The sequence below is a fragment of the Anomaloglossus baeobatrachus genome, chromosome 5, assembly GCF_048569485.1.
Source record: "Anomaloglossus baeobatrachus isolate aAnoBae1 chromosome 5, aAnoBae1.hap1, whole genome shotgun sequence".
NCBI classification, from domain to species: Eukaryota; Metazoa; Chordata; class Amphibia; order Anura; family Aromobatidae; genus Anomaloglossus; species Anomaloglossus baeobatrachus.
Window position 1 is genome coordinate 320,145,817 of NC_134357.1, and position 24,349 is coordinate 320,170,165.

Below are 24,349 nucleotides of genomic sequence, written 5' to 3' on the forward strand. Positions count from 1 at the left end.
AATTTTTGGAAAAAAGGGAGACTCCGCTTGGAGTAACCCTTGCTTGCTGTGTTTTTAAAAATGATCCTAGATGAACAGATCTGGGATCAGGAAAGACTTTGCTACCTAACCCGGGGTCATCCTGGAAACGGTTAAGTATGGCGTATTTTTGAATGTGCTTTATGCAAATCTACCTGTGAAGTGTACAACTGGGGCACAAGTGCTGCCACTGCAGGGGTGAGTGTCTGTGTGGCCCAATTTTTGGAAAAAAGGGAGACTCCGCTTGGAGTCACCTTGCGGTGTTTTACATGATTTTAAAAGGGCGTGCCATGCCTATATCTGTGTCTCCTCTTTTTCCTTGTCCTGCTCTTTTGTTTTCGCATGAGTATATGTCCTTGTCACTTTCCCATGTGTTTGTGTTGTGTTGTGAGTTGTTTGTCACCTTTTGGACACCTTTGAGGGTGTTTTCTAGGTGTTTTTTATGTGTTTGTGAATGCCTGCCATTGTTTCCTATGCGGTTCGAGTTTGGTTCGTCGAACGTTCGACGAACCGAACTCGAACGGGGCCTCCGTTCGGCGAACCGACCTCGAGCCGAACCGGGACCGGTTCGCTCATCTCTATTTATAAGTCACAATGCAGTTTGTCGTTAGAAAGGCATCCGGCTTTTCTCATCATATGACAGGCCTCCCTTTCCATGTAATAATCTAGTTGCTCTTCTATGAGCCAACTTTAACTTCCCAATAGCCTTTTTAAAATAGCCTAAAACAGGATCCCTTATTCAAGATTTGGTTTTACAAGTAATTTAGAGAGGGGTAATAATACATTGTGAAACATGCTTTTATCCTTCTTTTTTTACACCCTAAAATCGTGTTTGCTTTTGTAGCTGCTGCTTGACATTGAGTGCTGCTGCTCAGCTTATTTGTAACCAGAATCCCCAAGTCTTTATCAAGCTCTACAATCACGAGACTATTTACATTTAATGTATATGCAGCTATAGGATTACGCCGTCCTAGATGCATTAAGGTCCAGTCACACTAAGCAACTTACCAGCGATCCCAACAACGATAGGGATCACTGGTAAGTTGCTAGGAGGTTGCTGGTGAGATGTCACACTGCGACGCTCCAGCGATCCCACCAGCAACCTGACCTGGCAGGGATCGCTGGAGCGTCGCTACACGAGTTGCTGGTGAGCTCACCAGCAACCAGTGTCCAGCCACACGTGCAGAGAGCAGGGAGCAGCGCACACTGAGCGCTGGCTCCCTGCTCTCCTAGTTACAGCACACATCGGGTTAATTACCTGATGTGTGCTGCAGCTAAATGTGCACAGAGCAGGGAGCAGCGCACAATGCTTAGCGCTGGCTCCTTGCTCTCCTAGCTACAGCACACATCGGGTTAATTAACCCGATGTGTCCTGCAGCTACATGTGCACAGAGCAGGAGCCGGCACTGACAGTGAGAGCGGCTGAGGCTGGTAACAAAGGTAAATATCGGGTAACCAAGGACAGGGCTTCTTGGTTACCCGATGTTTACATTGGTTACCAGCCTCCGCAGAAGCCGGCTCCTGCTGCCTGCACATTTAGTTGTTGCTGTCTCGCTGTCACACACAGCGATCTGTGCTTCACAGCGGGACAGCAACAACTAAATAATGGCCCAGGACATTCAGCAACAACCAACGACCTCACAGCAGGGGCCAGGTTGTTGCTGGATGTCACACACAGCAACATCGCTAGCAACGTCACAAAAGTTGTTCGTTAGCAGCGATGTTGCTAGCGATGTTGCTTAGTGTGACGGGGCCTTTACTCTACATCTATCAACATTAAATCTCATTTGCCAAGTGTTTTCCCATTTAGACATCTTATGTAGATTGTTCTGTAATATTATACTTTACAACTCAGTTTTTATGATCCTATATATTTTTGTGCCATCAGCAAAGACACTTTACTCTCTATACCATCCACAAGGTCATTAATAAAGAGATTAAACAGAATTGGTCCTAACATAGATTCCTGCGGTACCCCACTGCTGACTTTATCCCATTTAGCGAATGTATCATTTACAACTCTTTTTTTTACCTATGTTATACAAGGGGCTGCTGATAAGTCTTTAGCTTTGTGATCTTTTTTTGTTTCTATGATAACGAATGTTACATCCCATGAAGCCTTATGTGTCTAATATATGTTTTCAAAATTTTGTGTTTGTTGCTTATGGCAATAGTGTTCTACGACGCGGGAAAACAAAATGGCGGAGTCTAATGTGATATTCAGAGCAACTGAGAGCAGAGGAGTGATAAAATTCTTGTTTCTGCAGGGAAAGTCCATGAAGGATATTCATGGTGATATGTCACAGACATTGAGGGATCAATGCCCTTCATATTCCACAGTTAAGAACTGGGCTGCCAAATTTAAACCGGGCCACTTCAGCACCAATGATGAGGAACGTCCTGGACGACCGAGAGTGGTTGTTGTTCTGGAGATCTTCGATCGAACAGATAGGAGAAGAATGCAAGTGAAAATTTCCCGATCCATTTGTCAGCATTTGGAGGACTGATAAGAACTTTCTGGATTGATTGGTCACTATGGATGAGACCTGGATTTATTTGTATGACCCTGAAAACAAGACGCAGTCAAAAGAGTGGAAGCACAGTGATTTTCCTTTACCAAAAAAGTTCAGGGTGAAAAAATCAGCCACTAAGATGATAGCGTCTGTGTTTTGGGATAAGGAGGGCGTGCTGCTAGTGGAATACCTTCAATAGGGGTTCCGCTAGCAATGCAATATATTACATTGAACTTTTGGACCAATATAAGGCAGCTCTGAAGGCCAAAAGGCACGGCAAGCTGTCCAAAGGAATCTTGTTCCTGCAAGACAATTCCACTGCTCACACTACACAAGCCACCATGGCAAAACTGGCAGAGCTGGGCTTCCAGCTGGTTGACCACCCACCTTATTCACCAGATCTAGCTCCCTCTGACTATCATCTGTTTCCAAAGCTGAAGAAGCACCTCAAGGGCACCAAATTTCACACCATTTTCTGTTGTCATGGCTTCTACAGATGCTTGGTTTGAGGCACAACCAAAATCCTTCTTTTTGCTAGACTTACAGAACCCCTTTCTGTTGTTTATGGTTCGGTGGCTGACCCCCACCATGCCATGTACACCTGGTTTGGTTTGCAAATTTCTTCTGTTTCTATCAAAATTAAATATTGATGGTTTTCACACTCAACCATCTCACCCTTTTCCATAGGCTTTGTTAATTAAGCACCATTTATTTGGGCCTGTTCCGCCTTTATTCATGGCTTCTGGTTTTGCACTGTGAGGGCTAGTTCTGACATTGTCCTGGCGTGTGTGGCATTCGCTGCACATGCTGGGACCTGGGCTGCCTTTATTCGCAGTTGCCTCTCCTTGCAAACATGGAAGCGGTTCTGAAATGTTACAGGTAAATGTGTTGCTTCAATATGGTCTGCTTTTAATGTGATTAGAAGGCTGCATGGCATAATGGAAATATTAAATATAGAGTAGGACCCCCTTGTTTATATTTGCCGTGACGTGGCAGGGGTGGCTCAAAAAATTGATCAATTGTTTGCTAAAAATCTCATTTTGCATTATAGTGCAGTTGGAATTGGTAAATTTACACTTTTAATTGCTTGCATGCCATTCTCAAGCAGTGTGGGCTCCCCCCCTTTCTGTTGTCATGTGACACAGTATCAAATGCTTTTGCCAAGACCAGATGTATCACATCATCCCTAACATCTGCACGACCAACATCCATATTTGCACTTATCTCCTCATAGGAACCCAAAATATTGGTTAGACACAATTTATCTTTCATGAATCCATGCTGGTTGTATTTTATTATATTGTTCTGTGCTATATATTTTTGCAGGTCATCTCTTATAAAAATTATGCACACCACTTGAGTCAAACTTACCTGACGGTAGTTGCCCAGATCCGCCCTTTCTGAACTATCTGCACTATGTCAGCAATCCTCCAATCCTGGGGCACTAACCCGGTTACAAGAGAGTCTAAGATGAGACACAGGGCTCTGTAAATTACTGACTGCCTCTATATCTGTGCATCAATGCCACCTTGACTGTGGTTTTAACCTTCTTTACTTTGCTCAGACACAGCCATACTTGTACTCGCATTAATTTAGTTATGTTGGGTGGTGATTTTTTTATTTGTGCCTTGCAGGATGATACCTGGCACAGGCAATTCATTGGTGAACATGGATGAAAAGTGCATGTTTAATATATCAGCCCTTTTTTGTCCTCTATAATTACATTGCTATAATTTAACTTTTATGGGGCTGATACCATTCAATTTTTATATGTAACATGAACAAAGTCATCAAAAACTACAACTTGCCCCACAAAAGACCTCATATGGCTATGCTGAAAAAATATAAAAGCTATGGCTCTTGGAAGGTGAGAATGAAAAAACAAAAACAAAAATGGTCATGTCTCCAAGGAAATTAAGTAGCTCTGCAAATAGTAGCGACTTCCAGGTGGCAACTTCAGAGTGGTGAAATGCCCTCACCTAAAATATTGGCTGCAAGTCCAGTGAGAGATGCCCCATGTGGACTGCAAAGTTTGACCATGCCAGCCTGATTATCCTAACACTGCCTGTGGCGAGATAGTGTGGCCTGAGACTGAGGTCTCCAGACTGCGGCCTATGTGTAAAGTGGTGTTGAGGCCTGAATCAGCGAGGAGACTGGCAGGTATATGTGACTTCCAAATCTGTTGTGTCTAGTATCACAAACTACTCCTGTAAGAGCTGCTATATATCCGAGTGTGAGATGCTATTTGCCTGTATTTGTTGTTTGTGGCTGTTTGAATAATGAAACTGTTGCTTTTAGCCTGCAACCTCCAAGCTCTATGCCTCCTAGTAGTGTAACCACCAAAATATTTTTCAGTTAAGTGCCTCAATTTAAACATGAAACCAATAGGAACTGTGCCCATGTACTAAGTTGTAACTATTAATGGGTTAACACTAGAAGTCCCAGAGAGAGATTATTTAACATTTCTACCTTTGGAATGGGGGGAGCTCGAAATTTCTGGGACTTCTAGTGTTAAGCGGGCTTTACACGCAACGACATCGCTAACGAGATGTCGTTGGGGTCATGGAATTCGTCACGCACATCCGGCCTCGTTAGAGACGTCGTTGCGTGTGAAACGCACGACCGACCATTAAACGATCAAAATGACTCACCTAATCGTTGATCGTTGTCCGGTCGTTCTAATCCCTATTATCGTTGCTGTTGCAGGACGCTCAGATTGTTCATCGCTACGTGTGACACCACAGGAACGAGGAACACCTTGTCCCTGCGGCCGCCCGCAATGAGGAAGGAAGGAGGTGGGCGGGATATTCAACCCGCTCATCTCCGCCCCTCTGCTTCTATTGGGCGGCCACTTAGTGACGCCGAACAAACTGCCCCCTTAGAAAGGAGGCGGTTTGCCTGCCACAGCGACGTCGCTAGGCAGATAAGTTTGTGTGACGGGGACTAACGATGTTGTGCGCCACGGGCAGCGATTTGTCCGTGACTCACAATCAACGAGGACGGGTGCTCTCACCAGTGACATCGCTAGCGATGTCTCTGTGTGTAAAGCCCGCTTTATTCTTAACCTGTGTGTTCAACAACACACTACTGCACAGGGTTTCACTTCCTTGATTCTCTGGAGGCAAGCTTGAAAGAGGACTCCTTGTGTGAGAGTTGTGATTCAGCAGCTTCATCTTTCTGCTTAGTTTATTTTACTAGAAACAATGCAAAAACGGCCATATCAGTTGCATTTCATACACTAGGGTGACACTAAATAGTGCTCCCTAAGTGGGTATATTCTTCCAAAACATATTCAAAGGAGGAGAAAAAGAAGAACAGAACCAAGAGAATAGGTGAAAAAAGGTTAAATATTTTTATTTTAGAATATTTTATTTATTAGTGATGATATTATAAAATACAAGAATCAGATACCAGAACAGTGGAGGTAAAATTACATGATAGACTGCACAGATTCAGAAAACAAAAAAAGGGGGTGGGGTGTTAAAAGCGGCCCCGTTTATCTTACTGCAGTGATGCAGTTATGTGAATGCTTGTTCTGAAGTCTACACTGTCATCACTGTATTTGCATATAGAAGTAATAGAGACTTTGGACAAGCACATGACTCAGGGAAAATGAGAGCAGTGATTAAAGAGGTTGTCCAGTCTTATGCTACAAGTCTGCAGTCATTCTATGTGACTGCAGACTTGTGAATCCTCACATCATGTACACTGCATGCTGTATGGATTTGACAGCTCTGGAAGTGGGCGGTCATGTGACTGCAAATATATGATATGCATGCACCAGGCCTCATTCCTACTAGGTGGGAGCAGCCTTGATCAATGCAAGTTTATTGAGCGAGGCCGGAAACAGTCTAGTCAGAATATTGCCAGTCATCTGCATACAGCACGGGCACGAGAAACTCCTCACTGTGGGCAATGTGGGAATTCAAAAGATTGCACTGACATAGAGGAAATGCAGATTAGTAGTTTAAGATGGGACAACCACTGTGAGAGAACTGCCCTAAAAAATACCAATTGGGGGAGGCAGAAGGATATGGATTTTGTAGTACTAATAAAAGCTCAAGGGTTGAGAGGGAAAGAGAGCTAAGCAGCTAACATCTGTATAGAAATTGATGGCCTGGAGAGAGCCGACTAGTTTGTCAAAAGTTATCTTCAGCAAAGACTGTAACTACGGCACATTCTCAGACAGGCTCTGGTGGTCGGTCGTCTTGGAAATCATTCGTACACAATGTAACATGAAAGTTTTCACAACAGAAGAATGAGAGCATATAGAAAAAAGCAAGTCAATTGCCAACTTGCTTATTTTATTGTTGTTTAAAAAAGCTCATGACTTTTTAGAGAAGTTGTAAAGGCTATGCCTGTCTTTCTCAATCCAAGTAAATTTGTTTCGGGAGAATTTTGCTCTGTCTGTGTCCGTTACTGAGCCATCAAGCTGAAAGCCATGTTTGTGATATGGTCATATATAGGTTCTGCCCAGTTTGAAGCCCTGCATACGCATACATATGCATATATCTCATATAATAATAGGAAGCATGGAAAAGTGAAGCCTGTAATAAAAGTTCCTTTCGTAGAATCGGTTGGTAACCAAGCAATAGCTTGTGTTGTAATTATAATCCTCAAATCAGTGAGCCCACTTTAAATATCCATTAGCGCCACAGGTTTTCTTCCTTAGAAACCAACAATATTCAGTTGATTTGTGGAATATATTACAGTGATTTATGTGGTAAGCTGCATTGACATGTGCACAATTATAATTATTAGCTTTCTCAAATGTGGCCAACACAGCCTGTGAGCCTTTCGACTCCAGACTAAACATCATTTAAATTCCAGGGCTGAAGAAATGTCTTTTTATCTTAAAGTAATTACGAGGCAATCATTAATAAGGATATTCTTGAATCCGACGGAGGCAGAAATATTGAGCACATCCATTTATCAAGCATTTTAAATAAGGGCGCAGACAGTAAGGTGATTGCGAGTAATTGATATTTGCATCTATTTACCCGTTGTCATGTTGAAATTATATATTATTTTTTTACATAATCATCATTGAGGAACAGTGCCGTAGCAACACGCTATCAAAAAATTTTCTTCACTATGTCTTACAGCCGCTGGATTTTGAGACCCAGAAGGAGCACTCATTGGTTCTAGAAGCCCAAAATCGTTATTTGGATCCTCGCTTCTCTGATCTGGGGACATTCCGGGATCAAGCAATTGTGAAGGTGTCAGTGCTGGATGTAGATGAACCTCCTAAATTCCATCCATTGAGTGAGATAATTGAAGTGTCAGAGGATGCACATGTTGGCTCTGTGATTGGGGTAATCACAGCTACTGATCCTGACAAAGCAAACAACTCCATCAGGTAACATGCCGAATAGCAAAACACTGTATTAAATTATTGCGTCGAAGAATTCTTATTCTGTGCTTGTTGTGGATCTACCTTTCCACATGTTGTATTATCATACATTCTATGGATTTACATACAAAGTAGATTTGCATACAATATATTGCCTAGTTCCAGGCACCAGAAATTAAGGTGCCTACCAGTAGCAAACATTGAATAAATAGCCTACCATACTGCTTCCCATTAAAATATTATTTAGGGCATGTACTGGAAAAATGATATATTGTACAGTGTCAAGGGAAAAGCGCCACACAAAACAAAAGTGGTTACCACCATGACATGCCCAAGTCATAGCAATATTAAAGTAACATAACAAATTGTTATATAATGTAAAAGTAAAGGATGCTTTACACGCTGCGACATCGCTAACGATATATCGTCGGGGTCACGTCGTTAGTGACCCACATCCGGCGTTGTTAGCGACATTGCAGCGTGTGACACCTAGGAGCGACGATCAACGATCGCAAGTACGTCAAAAATCATTGATTGTTGACACGTCGCTCCTTTTCATAATATCGTTGGTGGTGCTGGATGTTCGTCGTTCCTGCGGCATCACACATCATTATCTCCTTACCGGCAATGAGGAAGGAATGAGGTGGGCGGCATGTTCCGGCCGCTCATCTCCGCCCCTCCGCTTCTATTAGACGGCTGCCATGTGACGTCGCTGTGACACCGCACAAACCACCCCCTTAAAAAGGAGGCAATTCGCCGGCCAGAGCGACGTCGCAGGGAAGGTAAGTCTGTGTGACGGGTGTAAGCGATGTTGTGTGCCACGGGCAGCGATTTGCCCGTGACGCACAACCAACGGGGGCGGGTACACTCTCTAGCAATATCGATAGCGATATCGCAGTGTGTAAAGTGCCCTTAATACTGCTATGAAAATTATATGAAGATTGGTGGTGGTGAAAAGCCTTGGGTGCTAGCTTATCTGTTCTACTCCTTCAGCCTGTGTTCAACGTTCGTAGGTTCACACCCTTAGGTCTCCTTCACACGTCAGTGATTCCAGTACGTATGAAGTCCATTTTGATACGTACCCAAGACACGGACATACGCAGACCCAATAAAATCAATGGGTCTGCGCACACATCAGTGTTTTCAGAAGGACCATGTGTTCATATGAAGACAAGTCCATTTTTTGCTGGCAGCACTGATGTCACACGGACCACATACTGATGAGATCCGTGTGACACGTACCAGAGAAAATGTGTGTCTTTCAAATAAAATTATTTTCTATACTCACCTGTCTCCAGTAATGCTGGAGACAGCATTGCTGTCATTTCCTTCAGTGCCCGCTCATTATACTCATGAATATTCACTGCACCGCGGACCCAGAAGCAGCAGCGCAAAAGACATCCGCACCGGGGACAGCAGCGCTGGGAACAGGTGAATAAAAAATTCCTGCTCTCCTTGTGCACGGTGTTACGTCACCGCCGGAGTCTGCTCCAGCGACTTCTGCTCCGATTGCCAGGCAACGCCGTGGATGGTGCTGGTGATGGGAGAGGAGTCGATGCCAGCAGCACCGGTGGGCGCAGGCTCCGATCATCCACTGGGCTGGGTTATCTTGGGATCTGCAGTACCGCTGGCTGACTGTAGGTGGCGGGTGTCTCCCAGCTAAAGTACCATCATTCAGCTACAGCTAATGGGAAGACACCACACCCTTCTTATTCCCCCTCCTGTCTGCTGGCCTCTGCCAGAGGTAGTTCTGATTCTGGCTCATGTGCTGTTTGTTTTGTGATTCCTGTGCGCTGACTTGCTTGCTGTTGACTACCCTTCTGCCTGCTGTTTTGTACCTCGCTGCCCGACCCGGATCTGACCACTGCTACGTTTTCTGTTTACGCCTTTGCCTGCCGATTCTGTCCCTGTTCTGCTGTTCCTGGTTTGACCCTGCCTGACGACTACTCTCATCGGACTGCAGCCTTCCACGGGTAGAGATCTCCATTCCAAATCCCTGTATAGGGGTTAAAGGGTTTCAGGGTTCTGGGGTCCTGCTTGGTGAGGGGCTTCCCTTTAGTCTGTCCATTACATCCTACCTGAGTCTGTTTATCCAGGCAGGCGTTACACACAGATAGCACACTGAGAACACTAGTGTGCCAAAATCATGGCACGCAGATGGGCCATACGTACCTTCAACACGGCCTTGCAAAACATGAACATTTTTCATAGACGTGTCCTAATTGATAATATCAACTAACCACAAGGGCACACAGCCTCTAGGAAAATTGTACATTCAGTTCTAATTATTGTCTCTGCTCCTCAGAAACTAAAGCTAAAGGCCCCATCACACTAAGCAACATCGCTAGCAACATCGCTGGTAACGAACAACTTTTGTGACGTTGCTAGCGATGTTGCTGTGTGTGACATCCAGCAACAACCTGGCCCCTGCTGTGAGGTCGTTGGTTGTTGCTGAATGTCCTGGGCCATTTTTTAGTTGTTGCTGTCCCGCTGTGAAGCACACATCGCTGTGTGTGACAGCGAGACAGCAACAACTAAATGTGCAGGGAGCAGGAGCCGGCTTCTGCGGAGGCTGGTAACCAATGTAAACATCGGGTAACCAAGAAGCCTTGTCCTTGGTTACCCGATATTTACCTTTGTTACCAGCCTCCGCCTCTCTCACTGTCAGTGCCGGCTCCTGCTCTGTGCACATTTAGCTGCAGCACACATCAGGTAATTAACCCGATGTGTGCTGTAACTAGGAGAGCAAGGAGCCAGCACTAAGTAGTGTGCGCTGCTCCCTGCTCTGTGCACATGTAGCTGCAGCACACATCAGGTAATTAACCCGATGTGTGCTGTAACTAGGAGAGCAAGGAGCCAGCGCTAAGCATTGTGCGCTACTCCCTGCTCTGTGCACATTTAGCTGCAGCACACATCGGGTTAATTAACCCGATGTGTGCTGTAACTAGGAGACTGGGGGCTGGTCACTGGTTGCTGGTGAGCTCACCAGCAACTCGTGTAGCAACGCTCCAGCGATCCCTGCCAGGTCAGGTTGCTGGTGGGATCGCTGGAGCGTCGCAGTGTGACATCTCACCAGCAACCTCCTAGCAACTTACCAGCGATCCCTATCATTGTTGGGATCGCTGGTAAGTTGCTTAGTGTGACTGGACCTTAAGTCTAATATGTTAATTTGGGTGCTTGTCCCCCTCCACCCCCGGTGTGACCAAAAGACTCATTGCATAGTTCTGCCCACTGGTTTTGCATTTCCCACCTCCCTCACTGATGACTGACAGTGTTGGAGTGAGCACTGTCTGCAGAGAAAGCTTAGGCCTGTATTGTCAATTATCAAAGACAGTGATTACAATGTTAAAGGTGCTATCTTTATATGGGCTCTATCCCCTACAAGATAAGGTTCTTATCTTGCACTTAGTGGCTCAGTGGACAGCACTGTATTGTTGCAGCACTGGGGTCTAAGGCTATGTGCACATGGTGCGTTTTTCTCGGCGTTTTTGCGCGTTTTTCGGGTGCGTTTTTGGCCTCAAAACTGCATGACTTTGCTTCCCCAGCAAAGTCTATGAGTTTTCATTTTTGCTGTCCCCACACAGCGTTTTTTTTTCAGCTGCGTTTTTGTGGTGACCACAAAAACGCAGCATGTCAATTATTCCCGCGTTTTTCACTGCGCTTTTCATCCATTGAGTTCAATGGGATGTTGAAAGACGCAATGAGAAACGCAAATAGCTGCGTTTTGGTGCGTTTTGGTGCGTTTCTAAGACCAAAAACGCAGCTATAAGCGCAGGAGGTGGGTAGTAAAGTGACGTGTACAGGAAGAGGATTCCTTCTGTCAGTATAGACAGAAGCATGAATCCTCCCGGTACCGTCACCGTCGCTTCCATCTCCCGTCCTGTGCATGTGTGCTGCCGTGCGGCGCCATGTACAGGCAGGAGGTGGAAGCGGCTGCGAAAACAAAAGTTAACAGTAGAATAAAAAAAAAAAAAAGTTATACTCACCTGTCTGCAGCCTCGCGGTGCCATGCCCGCTCCCAGCTCCTGTCACGGTATCGCCGCTCCCGCTCCGGCTGTGTGCAGTCTCCCCGGGGCAGGACCTTGCTTGCAGGACCTGGAGATGGATCACCTGATGCAGTCACCTGACGCATCAGCTGATCGAGTCTCGGGCTGACGCGGGTGCCCGGCCGGTATCAGCGGATGCGTCAGCAGACTTCATCCCTGATTACCGGCAGCTGCTGCAGCGATCGGACAGGATCAGACTCCCGCCCCATCGCTCCAGGAGATGCCGGTAATTCAGCACATAAGTGAGTATTATTTTTTTTTTTTTTTCTACTGATGCATCTGCTGATTGTATAATCGGCTTTTATACAATCAGCTGATGTGTGATGGGATTCACATCCTTTAACCTGACACATCATCTGATCGCTTTGCCTTCCAGCAAACCGATCAGATGATATTGGATCCTGATTGGACGGCGCGGGACCCTGACCCAGGATTACTGCGGAGGGGGGTTTATTTCAATAAAGATGAAGTCACTAATTGTGTTGTGTTTTATTTCTAATAAAAATATTTTTCTGTGTTGTGTTTTTTTTTTATCTTTACTAGAAATTCATGGTGGCCATGTCTAATATTGGCGTGACACCATGAATTTCGGGCTTAGGGCTAGCTGATAATATACAGCTAGCCCTAACTCCATTATTACCTGGCTAGCCACCCGGCATCAGGGCAGCCGGAAGAGTTGGATACAGCGCCAGAAGATGGCGCTTCTATGAAAGCGCCATTTTCTGGGGTGGCTGCGGGACTGCAATTCACAGCGGGGGTGCCCAGAAAGCATGGGCACCCTGCACTGTGGATTCCAATCCCCAGCTGCCTAGTTGTACCTGGCTGGACTCAAAAATTGGGCGAAGCTCACGTCATTTTTTGTTTAAAATTATTTCATGAAATTCATGAAATAATTTAAAAAAAAAGGGCTTCCCTATATTTTTGGTTCCCAGCCGGGTACAAATAGGCAGCTGGGGGTTGGGGGCAGCCCGTACCTGCCTGCTGTACCCGGCTAGCATACAAAAATATGGCGAAGCCCATGTCATTTTTTTTTTTGGGGGGGGCAGAGAAATCCTGCATACAGTCCTGGAAGGAGGATGCTGAGCCTTGTAGTTCGACAGCTGCTGTCTGCTCTCCTGCATACACTATTGGATGGAAGATGCTGAGCCTTGTAGTTCGACAGCTGCTGTCTGCTGTCCTGCATACACTATTGGATCGAGGATGCTGAGCCTTGTAGTTCTGCAGCTGTCTGCTCTTCTGCATACACTAGTGGAGAATGAAGAACACATTGAAGAAGGAAATGACATCAGACCTTTTTTTTTTTTGTTCACTGATAAAAAACGCATAAGGACGCAGTGAGCAAAAACGCAGCAAAACGCAGCAAAAAAACGCACCAAATCGCGGCAAAACGCGTGCGTTTTTTGCCGCGTTTTTTCGACGCAGGTGCGTTTTTGTGCGTTTTTAGCGGCCAAAAACGCACAAAAACGCAGCATCAAAAAAACGCAGCGTGTGCACATAGCCTAAGGGTACCTTCACACTAAAGCTGGTGTCACACATAACGACGACGACAACGACGTCGCTGCTACGTCACCATTTTCTGTGACGTTGCAGCGACGTCCCGTCGCTGTCGCTGTGTGTGACATCCAGCAACGACCTGGCCCCTGCTGTGAGGTCGCCGGTCGTTGCTGAATGTCCAGCTTCATTTTTTGGTCGTCACTCTCCCGCTGTGACACACACATCGCTGTGTGTGACAGCGAGAGAGCGACGAAATGAAGCGAGCAGGAGCCGGCACTGGCAGCTGCGGTAAGCTGTAACCAGCGTAAACATCGGGTAACCAAGGGAAGACCTTTCCCTAGTTACCCGATGTTTACGCTGGTTACCAGCCTCCGCTCTTGCTGCCAGTGCCGGCTCCTGCACTGTGACATGTGGCTGCAGTATGCATCGGGTAATTAACCCGATGTATACTGTAGCAAGGAGAGCAAGGAGCCAGCGCTAAGCAGTGTGCGCGGCTCCCTGCTCTCTGCACTGTGACATGTAGCTGCAGCACACATCGGGTTAATTAACCCGATGTGTACTGTACCTAGGAGAGCAAGGAGCCAGCGCTAAGCGCGGCTCCTTGCTCTCTGCACATGTAGCACAGCGACGTTATGATCGCTGCTTCTGCTGTGTTTGACAGCTAAGCAGCGATCATAACAGCGACTTACAAGGTCGCTGTTACGTCACCGAAAATGGTGACGTAACAGAGACGTCGTTGTTGCTGTCGCTTAGTGTGAACCCAGCATTAGCGATGCAGCAGCGATCCGACCAGCGATCTGACCTGGTCAGGATCGCTGCTGCATCGCTACATGGTCGCTGGTGAGCTGTCAAACAGGCAGATCTCACCAGCGACCAGTGAACAGCCCCCAGCCAGCAGCGACGTGCAAGCGACGCTGCGCTTGCATGGAGCCGCCGCCTGGAAGCTGCGGAGACTGGTAACTAAGGTAAACATCGGGTATGGTTACCCGATGTTTACATTAGTTACCAGCGCACACCGCTTAGCTGTGTGTGCAGGGAGCAGGGAGCCGCGCACACTGAGCGCTGGCTCCTTGCTCTCCTAGCTACAGTACACATCGGGTTAATTAACCCGATGTGTAATGCAGCTACATGTGCACAGAGCAGGGAGCCGCGCACACTGCTTAGCGCTGGCTCCTTGCTCTCCTAGCTACAGTACACATCAGGTTAATTAACCCGATGTGTACAGCAGCTACATGTGCAGAGAGCTGGAGCCGGCAGCACAGGCAGCGTGAGAGCTGCAGAGGCTGGTAACTAAGGTAAATATCGGGTAACCACCTTGGTTACCCGATGTTTATCTTGGTTGCAGCTTACCTCAGCTGTCAGACGCCGGCTCCTGCTCTCTGCTCGCTTCATTTGTCGCTCTCTCGCTGTCACACACAGCGATCTGTGTGTCACAGTGGGAGAGCGCCTTTGAAGAAAACGAACCAGGGCTGTGTGTAACGAGCAGTGATCTCGCAGCAGGGGCCAGATCACTGCTCATTGTCACACACAGCGAGATCGCTAATGAGGTCACTGCTGCGTCACAAAAAGCGTGACTCAGCAGCGATCTCGGCAGCGAGCTCGCTGTGTGTGAAGCACCCCTAAGGGTCCAGTCACACTAAGCAACTTACCAGCGATCCCAACAACGATAGGGATCGCTGGTAAGTTGCTAGGAGGTTGCTGGTGAGATGTCACACTGCGACGCTCCAGCGATCCCACCAGCAACCTGACCTGGCAGGGATCGCTGGAGCGTCGCTACACAAGTTGCTGGTGAGCTCACCAGCAACCAGTGACAAGCCCCCAGCGCGGCGGGGAAGATGCTGCGCTTGGTAACTAAGGTAAATATCGGGTAACCAACCCGATATTTACCTTGGTTACCACCGCACGGAGCTACACGTGCAGAGAGCAGGCAGCAGCGCACACTGAGCGCTGGCTCCCTGCTCTCCTAGTTACAGCACACATCGGGTTAATTACTCGATGTGTGCTGCAGCTAAATGTGCACAGAGCAGGGAGCAGCGCACAATGCTTAGCGCTGGCTCCTTGCTCTCCTAGTTGCAGCACACATCGGGTTAATTAATCCGATGTGTCCTGCAGCTACATGTGCACAGAGCAGGGAGCAGCGCACAATGCTTAGCGCTGGCTCCTTGCTCTCCTAGTTACAGCACACATCGGGTTAATTAACCCGATGTGTGCTGCAGCTACATGTGCACAGAGCAGGAGCCGGCACTGACAGTGAGAGCGGAGGCTGGTAACAAAGGTAAATATCGGGTAACCAAGGACAGGGCTTCTTGGTTACCCGATGTTTACATTGGTTACCAGCCTCCGCAGAAGCCGGCTCCTGCTGCCTGCACATTTAGTTGTTGCTGTCTCGCTGTCACACACAGCGATCTGTGCTTCACAGCGGGACAGCAACAACTAAAAAATGGCCCAGGAGATTCAGCAACAACCAACGACCTCACAGCAGGGGCCAGGTTGTTGCTGGATGTCACACACAGCAACATCGCTAGTAACGTCACAAAAGTTGTTCGTTAGCAGCGACGTTGCTAGCGATGTTGCTTAGTGTGACGGGGCCTTTAGGTTCAACTCCTACGAGGGACAATATCTGTAAAAAATGGGATATGTTGTCCCTGTGTTTGTGTGGGCGAGCCCCAATGGGGCAGTGATGTCTGTAAAGTTCTGTGCAATATGTTGTTGCTATACAAGCAAACAAATAAACATAATAGACACAATAGAGATGTACGTCCTATAGATTTCCATGACTTAAGTCTGCTTTACACGTTACAAATTATCGTGCGATCGCATTTGCGATCGCACCCGCCACCATCGTTTGTGCGGCACGGGCAATTTCTTGCCCGTGTCGCACAATGTTATAACCTCATCACACGTACTTACCTTCCAAACGACCTCGCTGTGGACGGCGAACATCCACTTCTTGAAGGGGGAGGGACTTGCGACGTCACACAGCGGCCGGCCAATAGAAGCGGAGATGAGCGGGACGTAAACATCCCGCCCACCTCCTTCCTTCAGCATTGCCGGCGGGACGCAGGTAAGCTGCAGTTCATCGTTCCTGGGGTGTCACACGGAGCGATGTGTGCTGCCTCGGAAACAATGAACAACAGGACATTCGATTTTTAGAAAATGAGCGACGTGTCAACGATGAACGAGACGATGAGTATTTATGCTCGTTCATAGTTGTCATACGCTACGATATCACTAACGATGCCGGATGTGCGTCACGACGTGACCCCGCCGACATCTCGTTAGATATATTGTAGCGTGTAAAGCCCGCTTTACTCTCTTACAAGGATCAAAAATTCAATTCTGCTAAATCTGGATCACTAAAAATAGCTATGGATTCATTGCCTCAAATAACACAGAGCTATCATGACGCAAAGTGTAATTTGAACAATAAGTTGACATACGTCAATGGCTTGTGTAATGTTAACTTATCTTCTAGGTAACCTGTCAGGTGATACATGCTGCCCAAACTGCAGGCAGTATAAATTGTGACATGGTCCTCATCTTGTAGTAATGTCCCTCTCTTGTTCCCCATCTTATAGTAATGTTCCCACCCAGGTCCTCATCTTGTAGTAATGCTCCATCCTGGTCCCGTTTTTGTAGTAATGTCCCCATCCTGGTTCACATCTTGTCGTAATGTCTCCATCCTTGTCCTCATCTTGTAGTAATGCCTCATCCTGTTCCCCATCTTGTAGTAATGCCCCATTCCTGTCCTGATCTTGTAATAATGACCCCATATTGTACGAATGTCCCCATCTTTTAGTAATGTCCCCATCCTGGTCACCATTTTGTAGCTGTCCGCCACCTGGTCCCTTGCTTGTAGTAATGTCCCCATCCTGGTCCCCATCTTGTAGTAATGCTTCATCCTTGGCCCAGTCTTGTAGTTATGCCCCATCCTTTTCCCCATCTTGTATTAATGTCACCATGCTGGTCCCCATGTTGTAGTATTCTCACTGAAAACAACCTACAATCTAGAAGTCCACAAATATTAAAACAATTCACTGGTTTATGTGAACTAAAGGGTTAAAAATTAACTTTTTTTTAATCTACTAAAATGTTGTGCACAACCCATTCACTTTTAATCTGAAGCCTATCCGAGTTCCACAAATTGCATCATAACCTCATGTTGTAGTAATGTCCCCTTTTGTGCCATTCTTCACATACACATTAAAAACAAAGATTCTTCTCACCTGTTGTCACCTCACCATTCCCTCAGCATCCTCTTTTCTGCACATGCGGCCCACAGACACCCTGGACCCCTTGATGATCGCAGCTTAGTCCAGGCCACCTGCCAACAAATTAGAGGCTAGCAGCTAACGTCGGCATGCTGGTGCAGTGGTGTACCACATCACTGCCATGCGCCACCGTGCTGGCAAGCCGACATCAGCTGCTGGCCTCTGACTGGTCGACGGCTGGCCTGTATCGTTTCACGATCATCAAGGGGTCTACAGTGCCTGTGGAAAGCATGAAGTAACATCATAGATATTGCTCTATACTGAGAATACTTTTTGTGACAAGTTAGCAAAATGGTGCGTTGTGAATCATGAAAATCTTTCTACAAATATACCAGTTGCTAGAAAAACTGGGAGAAAATCAATATGACTTCCAATACAATATCCATTATGATTGCACATAGACCCAAGTAATCTGCCACAGTAGTTAGGTAGTATTACAGTTACCTTTAGTGGAGTGGGGATGTAAATCTCGCTGAAATAACTCACGGTAAGACTTCATATATGCAGCTCTTTCCTTCTACCTCCATCTCTCACTGCATGTCTGTTTGGCACTGTCACACAGATACACACTGGAAAAAACATCTGATGATGGCATCTTTGAAATTGATGAAGAGTCTGGTGAGATCAAGATAACGAAAGCCCTGGACCGTGAAACCTCTGGGTGGCACAATTTGACAGTTCAGGCCAAGGAAGCAGGTTAGTTCAAATCAATAATTTTTGTTAAGCTCATATAATTTTTTTTTTCATTATTTTTTCCATAATTTATTAGCCGCAGGCTCCTCACTCTAGCTGGCATGTCAAACTCTAACCATTAAGGGAACTCATTCTTCAAGTGCAGCCCCATATTTTATCTATGGAAGTGGAGCGCATTTATGTTCCGCTATAATAATTTGTGCATACCCTTGAAACTGGCCACACAGACTGTATATACCTTTATTTCCAAAGGGTAGCATTCCTTCATCTAGGCCAAAGATTCAGTTTAATGATATGTAAAATGCTCTTGGCCACTATCTACTGTAAGTTCTCTGAGTAACAGAAGATTTCATTACATCCTTTACAATAAAATAAGATGGAAAAGGGTTTTTTAACAGTAAATCCAAACCTATAGGTAGCAGGAAAAAAAATATGTGTGTTGGAAACAGTCTTGGACATTTATATATTGGACATAGATACATACTTTTCATATCATTACTCGCCTAACAAAATGACAGCATGTTCCAAATGTTGCGTCTTTTCCAGGCAGTTTGGGTTTTTTTACATCTCTATGTATGATTGTGACAAAATGTCACGCAATTAACGTGACAGGCGTGTTCAGATCAACAGATGTCCGACGCACAACAAAAAACACCCCACAACTACACCACAAACAAGGGGAAATACCAGGAACACAGTAACAACGATGTGGCACTAGTGAGATGGTAGATGGACACCTCCTGCCTTAACCTGACGCTGTACGTTGCACTCCTAGCTAAACCATGTACGAGCATAGGGTTCAGGATATCAGAAATTCTTAAGGGACCAATAAACCTCGAGCCTAAAGCCCCTGACACACACTTCCATCTTGTGTTTTTAGTGGACAGATACACATAGTCATTCTTACACAGGTCTGGACCTGAACATTTATTACCGTGCACAAACATAGTAATAGAGGGAAAACTCCTGACCGAACCAACAAGAGAGGAGTCACTCCGTCCATCTAACACCTTACGCTCCGGTACCGCACACTTAGTCAGAATGACTATGTGTCGCCCTGGGCAAGCCAGGGGACACAGATAACAACACACACGCACCCCACATTCCCTGCAGGTACACCAGCTAACCCACAAATCCTTGTTGCCTTCCTCCAGAGGTTGATGATGCACACCAGGGGGTGGGCCAGGCGGTTGGCTCCGCCCACCGAGGAGCTCACAACTCTGGAGGCAGGAAGAAACCAGGCAGTCCAGTGAGGGACATGAGAGAGTGAACAGGAGATTAGCCCAGGCAGGGCAAGAGTGCAGTTCTGTCAGGGAGGAGGAAGTGGAAGGAGATTAGCCCAGGCAGGGCAAGAGTGAAGGAGTAGTCTAGACAGGGTTAGAGTAAACAGCTAAGTGGAAGTGAAGGAAGAAAGCAGTAAAGAGAGAAAGCCTGAAGTGAGTCTGTGGCTGTGTGCCCAGACGGAGTCAGCAAGGTCAGCAGACAGTGGTGAAGATCTGCAGTGGGACTGTCTGGAGGTTGCTGGAAGGGCCACGGAGGCTGTGTGTATCCGGGGGCCTGGAGCAGTATACAAAGGGCAGTCAGCACCAGAGCAGGGGCTTTCGGATCCCAGCAAGGCTTGGAGTCGCTGTAAATTGCTAAATCCGTTAGTGAAGGGGACGTAGATCCCCCAACAAGCAAGTCCTGATTGACGGCAAAGGTCCAACCACAACGGGGAAACGCCGCCACCGCCAAGGCACCAGTTTCCCAGGGCCGGCGCCTGCGGGCAAAGTGTGGAGCTCCTCCGGCACAGATTGCAGTCGGGGAGCGGGTAACCGGTGGGAATCCACCGCTACCAAACAGACATTTCAAAGGTGCAGGGAAGAGACCGTCACCGCTAACTGCAGGGAACCGCAGCACCGTGAACCGTCCGAGGGACCCGTCCAACCAGCCGTTTGTTTACCGAGAACTGTGTCGTGTTTACTGGCTGAGTGAGTACCTCAGTGCCGCAAGGCACAGCGCTGCCCCTGCGCCCCTGCACCCCACTGGGCCCCGGGATCACCAACCCCTACCCACGGAGGGGGCAACACAACACCTGGCTGCTCCGCATCACCATCCCCGGGACCCCCATACTGAGCAGCGGTGGTGCAATCACCACAACCGTGGGTGGCGTCACGAACTATAACAATCCCCACACCCAACCACAAAACCCCCCTTTCACTCACGGGCGAGGAGTGTCGCTCGAGAAACCCCGGGATCCGGCCCACAGCTCGAGCCACCAGGAGCAGCTGCCGGACCCGAGCAGAAGGGGTGAGCGCGGTGTGCTGACACCCTCCTCCCCACCCGCGACAACTTGGCGTCACGAACAGGATCTTGCCGCTCTGCTGTCAGATAGAGGTGCGCCTTGTTACCGCCGGAGGCATCCGGCAGAAAAATTTCAGAAGCCGCCATCTTTGGCGCGAAAAGTTCCCGCTCGAGCGTCTTCTCGAGCAGTAGAGGCGCGAAGGCCAAAACCCCGCCCCGAGAGAGGAGGGGCCGGAAAGAGCTAAGGGGGACGCGATGGCGGCTGGCTGCATGTAACAACGCAGCTAAAAAGACGGGGACACGAATGGAGAAATGGCAGCGTCCTCGAATTGGAGTGCGGGAATGCCCGCCACCGGAGTACCCAAGCTCTGGGGGAAACGAGGCGGAGTAGCTTTTGAAGACTGCGGCCCGGGTGAGCTCCCCTCCGGGACCGCTGCGTGGCTGGAGCGGGAGCTGGGCCGATTCTGCGTGAAGGTGAGGGCACAGAGCCTGCAGCAGTTGATGGATTGGAAGGCAGAGATGCGAAGGATGGTTGCCGTAGTGGGGGCCCATGAGCAAGGGGCCGCTGCGGCCGTGCCGCGTCACGATCAGTCCACCCAAACCCCAGAACCGGCCCTGATTGAGTGGGAGACAGACATCAGCACCGCGGCTGGAGGTCCGAAGGGGATGTCGTTGATGGAGGAAGAGGTCCCAAGTATGCCGCCTCCGCCGCCATTCCTAACGGCTGTCAGTGGTTCAGGGTTGAACTGCCAGTGGGAGGAAAATCCCATGTACCGCTCGGTCGCGGAGTGGGCCGACACCATGCGGTGGTAGCCGCCTCAAGGGCAGCGGACGCCCGCTGCAGCAGTCCCCGTTGGGACCATCACTGAAGTTGTTGTTTGTTTGAAAAAGTTTAAAAAGTTTGAAATGATAAGTGAAATTACCGAAGAAGTCACCTGATTTGTTTGTTGATTGGCCTTGTGATTGAACCGGCAGGAGCCGGCACCGTTGTCCCCGTGGGGACCGTTTAAGTTTATTGGCATGGGAACTATCCATGGACAAGCCCGTGAACTTGCAGGGCACCACAAACGTTAAGTGGCTTGTAAATATGTTGGGTACCATTACCGTTTCCGCAATGCCGCCTCCGGAGAGGCAGGTTGGAGGGAGGGCCCTGAGCAGAGCAGGCCAGGGCCCAGCCACCAAAGGAACCGGTGGCCACCCTCTGGAGGGGAAGGACAGATCCCGCTCGGGTAACTTGTGCTGGACTGTGGGTCAAGGGGTGCTGCCTGGGTTTTAGGGGCAGCATCAGGGCCAGGTTGCTTGGGTGGGAGAGAGCGGAAACCGTGACCGTACACCGTTGTAACGCTAAAAGTAAATGTGCCTCCCGTCTTGGGAAGAGTTGTGATTAAAAACGTATATTATTTACCGTTTATAATGTTATAGCGTTTACCTTTTCAGAAAAACAAAAAGGAAAATAAAACCGGTGTTGGACGGGCAGCCCGAGGACGGTCTGCGTTTTGCTAAGGGGGAATGTGTCGCCCTGGGCAAGCCAGGGGACACAGATAACAACACACACGCACCCCACATTCCCTGCAGGTACACCAGCTAACCCACAAATCCTTGTTGCCTTCCTCCAGAGGTTGATGATGCACACCAGGGGGTGGGCCAGGCGGTTGGCTCCGCCCACCGAGGAGCTCACAACTCTGGAGGCAGGAAGAAACCAGGCAGTCCAGTGAGGGACATGAGAGAGTGAACAGGAGATTAGCCCAGGCAGGGCAAGAGTGCAGTTCTGTCAGGGAGGAGGAAGTGGAAGGAGATTAGCCCAGGCAGGGCAAGAGTGAAGGAGTAGTCTAGACAGGGTTAGAGTAAACAGCTAAGTGGAAGTGAAGGAAGAAAGCAGTAAAGAGAGAAAGCCTGAAGTAAGTCTGTGGCTGTGTGCCCAGACGGAGTCAGCAAGGTCAGCAGACAGTGGTGAAGATCTGCAGTGGGACTGTCTGGAGGTTGCTGGAAGGGCCACGGAGGCTGTGTGCATCCGGGGGCCTGGAGCAGTATACAAAGGGCAGTCAGCACCAGAGCAGGGGCTTTCGGATCCCAGCAAGGCTTGGAGTCGCTGTAAATTGCTAAATCCGTTAGTGAAGGGGATGTAGATCCCCCAACAAGCAAGTCCTGATTGACGGCAAAGGTCCAACCACAACGGGGAAACACCGCCACCGCCAAGGCACCAGTTTCCCAGGGCCGGCGCCTGCGGGCAAAGTGTGGAGCTCCTCCGGCACAGATTGCAGTCGGGGAGCGGGTAACCGGTGGGAATCCACCGCTACCAAACAGACATTTCAAAGGTGCAGGGAAGAGACCGTCACCGCTAACTGCAGGGAACCGCAGCACCGTGAACCATCCGAGGGACCCGTCCAACCAGCCGTTTGTTTACCGAGAACTGTGTCGTGTTTACTGGCTGAGTGAGTACCTCAGTGCCGCAAGGCACAGCGCTGCCCCTGCGCCCCTGCACCCCACTGGGCCCCGGGATCACCAACCCCTACCCACGGAGGGGGCAACACAACACCTGGCTGCTCCGCATCACCATCCCCGGGACCCCCATACTGAGCAGCGCTGGTGCAATCACCACAACCGTGGGTGGCGTCACGAACTATAACAATCCCCACACCCAACCACAAAACCCCCCTTTCACTCACGGGCGAGGAGTGTCGCTCGAGAAACCCCGGGATCCGGCCCACAGCTCGAGCCACCAGGAGCAGCTGCCGGACCCGAGCAGAAGGGGTGAGCGCGGTGTGCTGACACCCTCCTCCCCGCCCGCGACAACTATCCTCCCCTAATCACCTTTACCAGGGCTGCACTGAATCCTTTCCTGAAAAAGGACATACTGGTAGATCCTACAGTATGTCGGATGCAGTTGTATGGAGTGTGCTGTTAATTTCTGACTACGGAATTTATGTGGAATGATTGCCTAATGATCTGTGTAATGTTGTATAATTTTCGAGTGCCACCCCAAACCCTGCATGTTTTAATTGTGGTGTGTATATGGGTTGCCCTGGCAGTTGGCAGCTTGCTGAAAACCCCCTTCACCCCAGTGTTTGTCTTCCAATCCAAGGCTGGACTCTGATTTATGGAAGATCATCATTCCTTCTATATAGTGCAATACTGTAGTATTATAGTTTATAGAACATGCAATCAAATTATTATAATGTTAAGTCCCCTAAGGGGACTACAAATATATATATATTTTTTTTTTTTTTTTTTTTTAAATATTCATAAAATGTAATAAATGCCACATGAAGAATAAACATATTTTGTGTCTCCACAATTGTAAATATCTGAAAATATTAAAAGGAAAAAAAAATCGAAATGGCAAAATTGCCATTGTTAGTAAAACTAGCTCCAGAAAACACAATAAAAAAAGATAAACATTGTATTACTCAAAAATAGTTTAAATAAAAGCATCAGATCCTCAAAGAAAGAAAGGCAACACACAGCTGAGTTGATGGAAAAATACGGTAAGATTTATGAATATCAGAAAATGACAGAAACAAAAAAAAAACAACTTTCTACAAAGTTCTGAATTTTTTTAGCCACCAAAATGAAAAAAACAAACTATAGACGTTTGGTGTTGACATAGTAGTGCTGAAGTGATGAATCCTATAGTGGCCAATTTGTATAGCACTCCAAACTATGGGTATGACTGACTTT

General features: G+C 47.9%; 1 protein-coding gene across 2 annotated transcripts in view; it reads left to right on the top strand.

The window, feature by feature from the left end:
• CDH22 (cadherin 22) overlaps positions 1-24,349 on the top strand; it is a 554,465-nt gene that overhangs the window by 510,270 nt on the left and 19,846 nt on the right. For both annotated transcript variants that reach the window (XM_075349744.1, XM_075349745.1), the window contains exons 7-8: positions 7,637-7,890; positions 18,258-18,391. In XM_075349744.1, the coding sequence (XP_075205859.1) occupies positions 7,637-7,890; positions 18,258-18,391 (388 nt within the window). The remainder of the gene's footprint in view (positions 1-7,636; positions 7,891-18,257; positions 18,392-24,349) is intronic.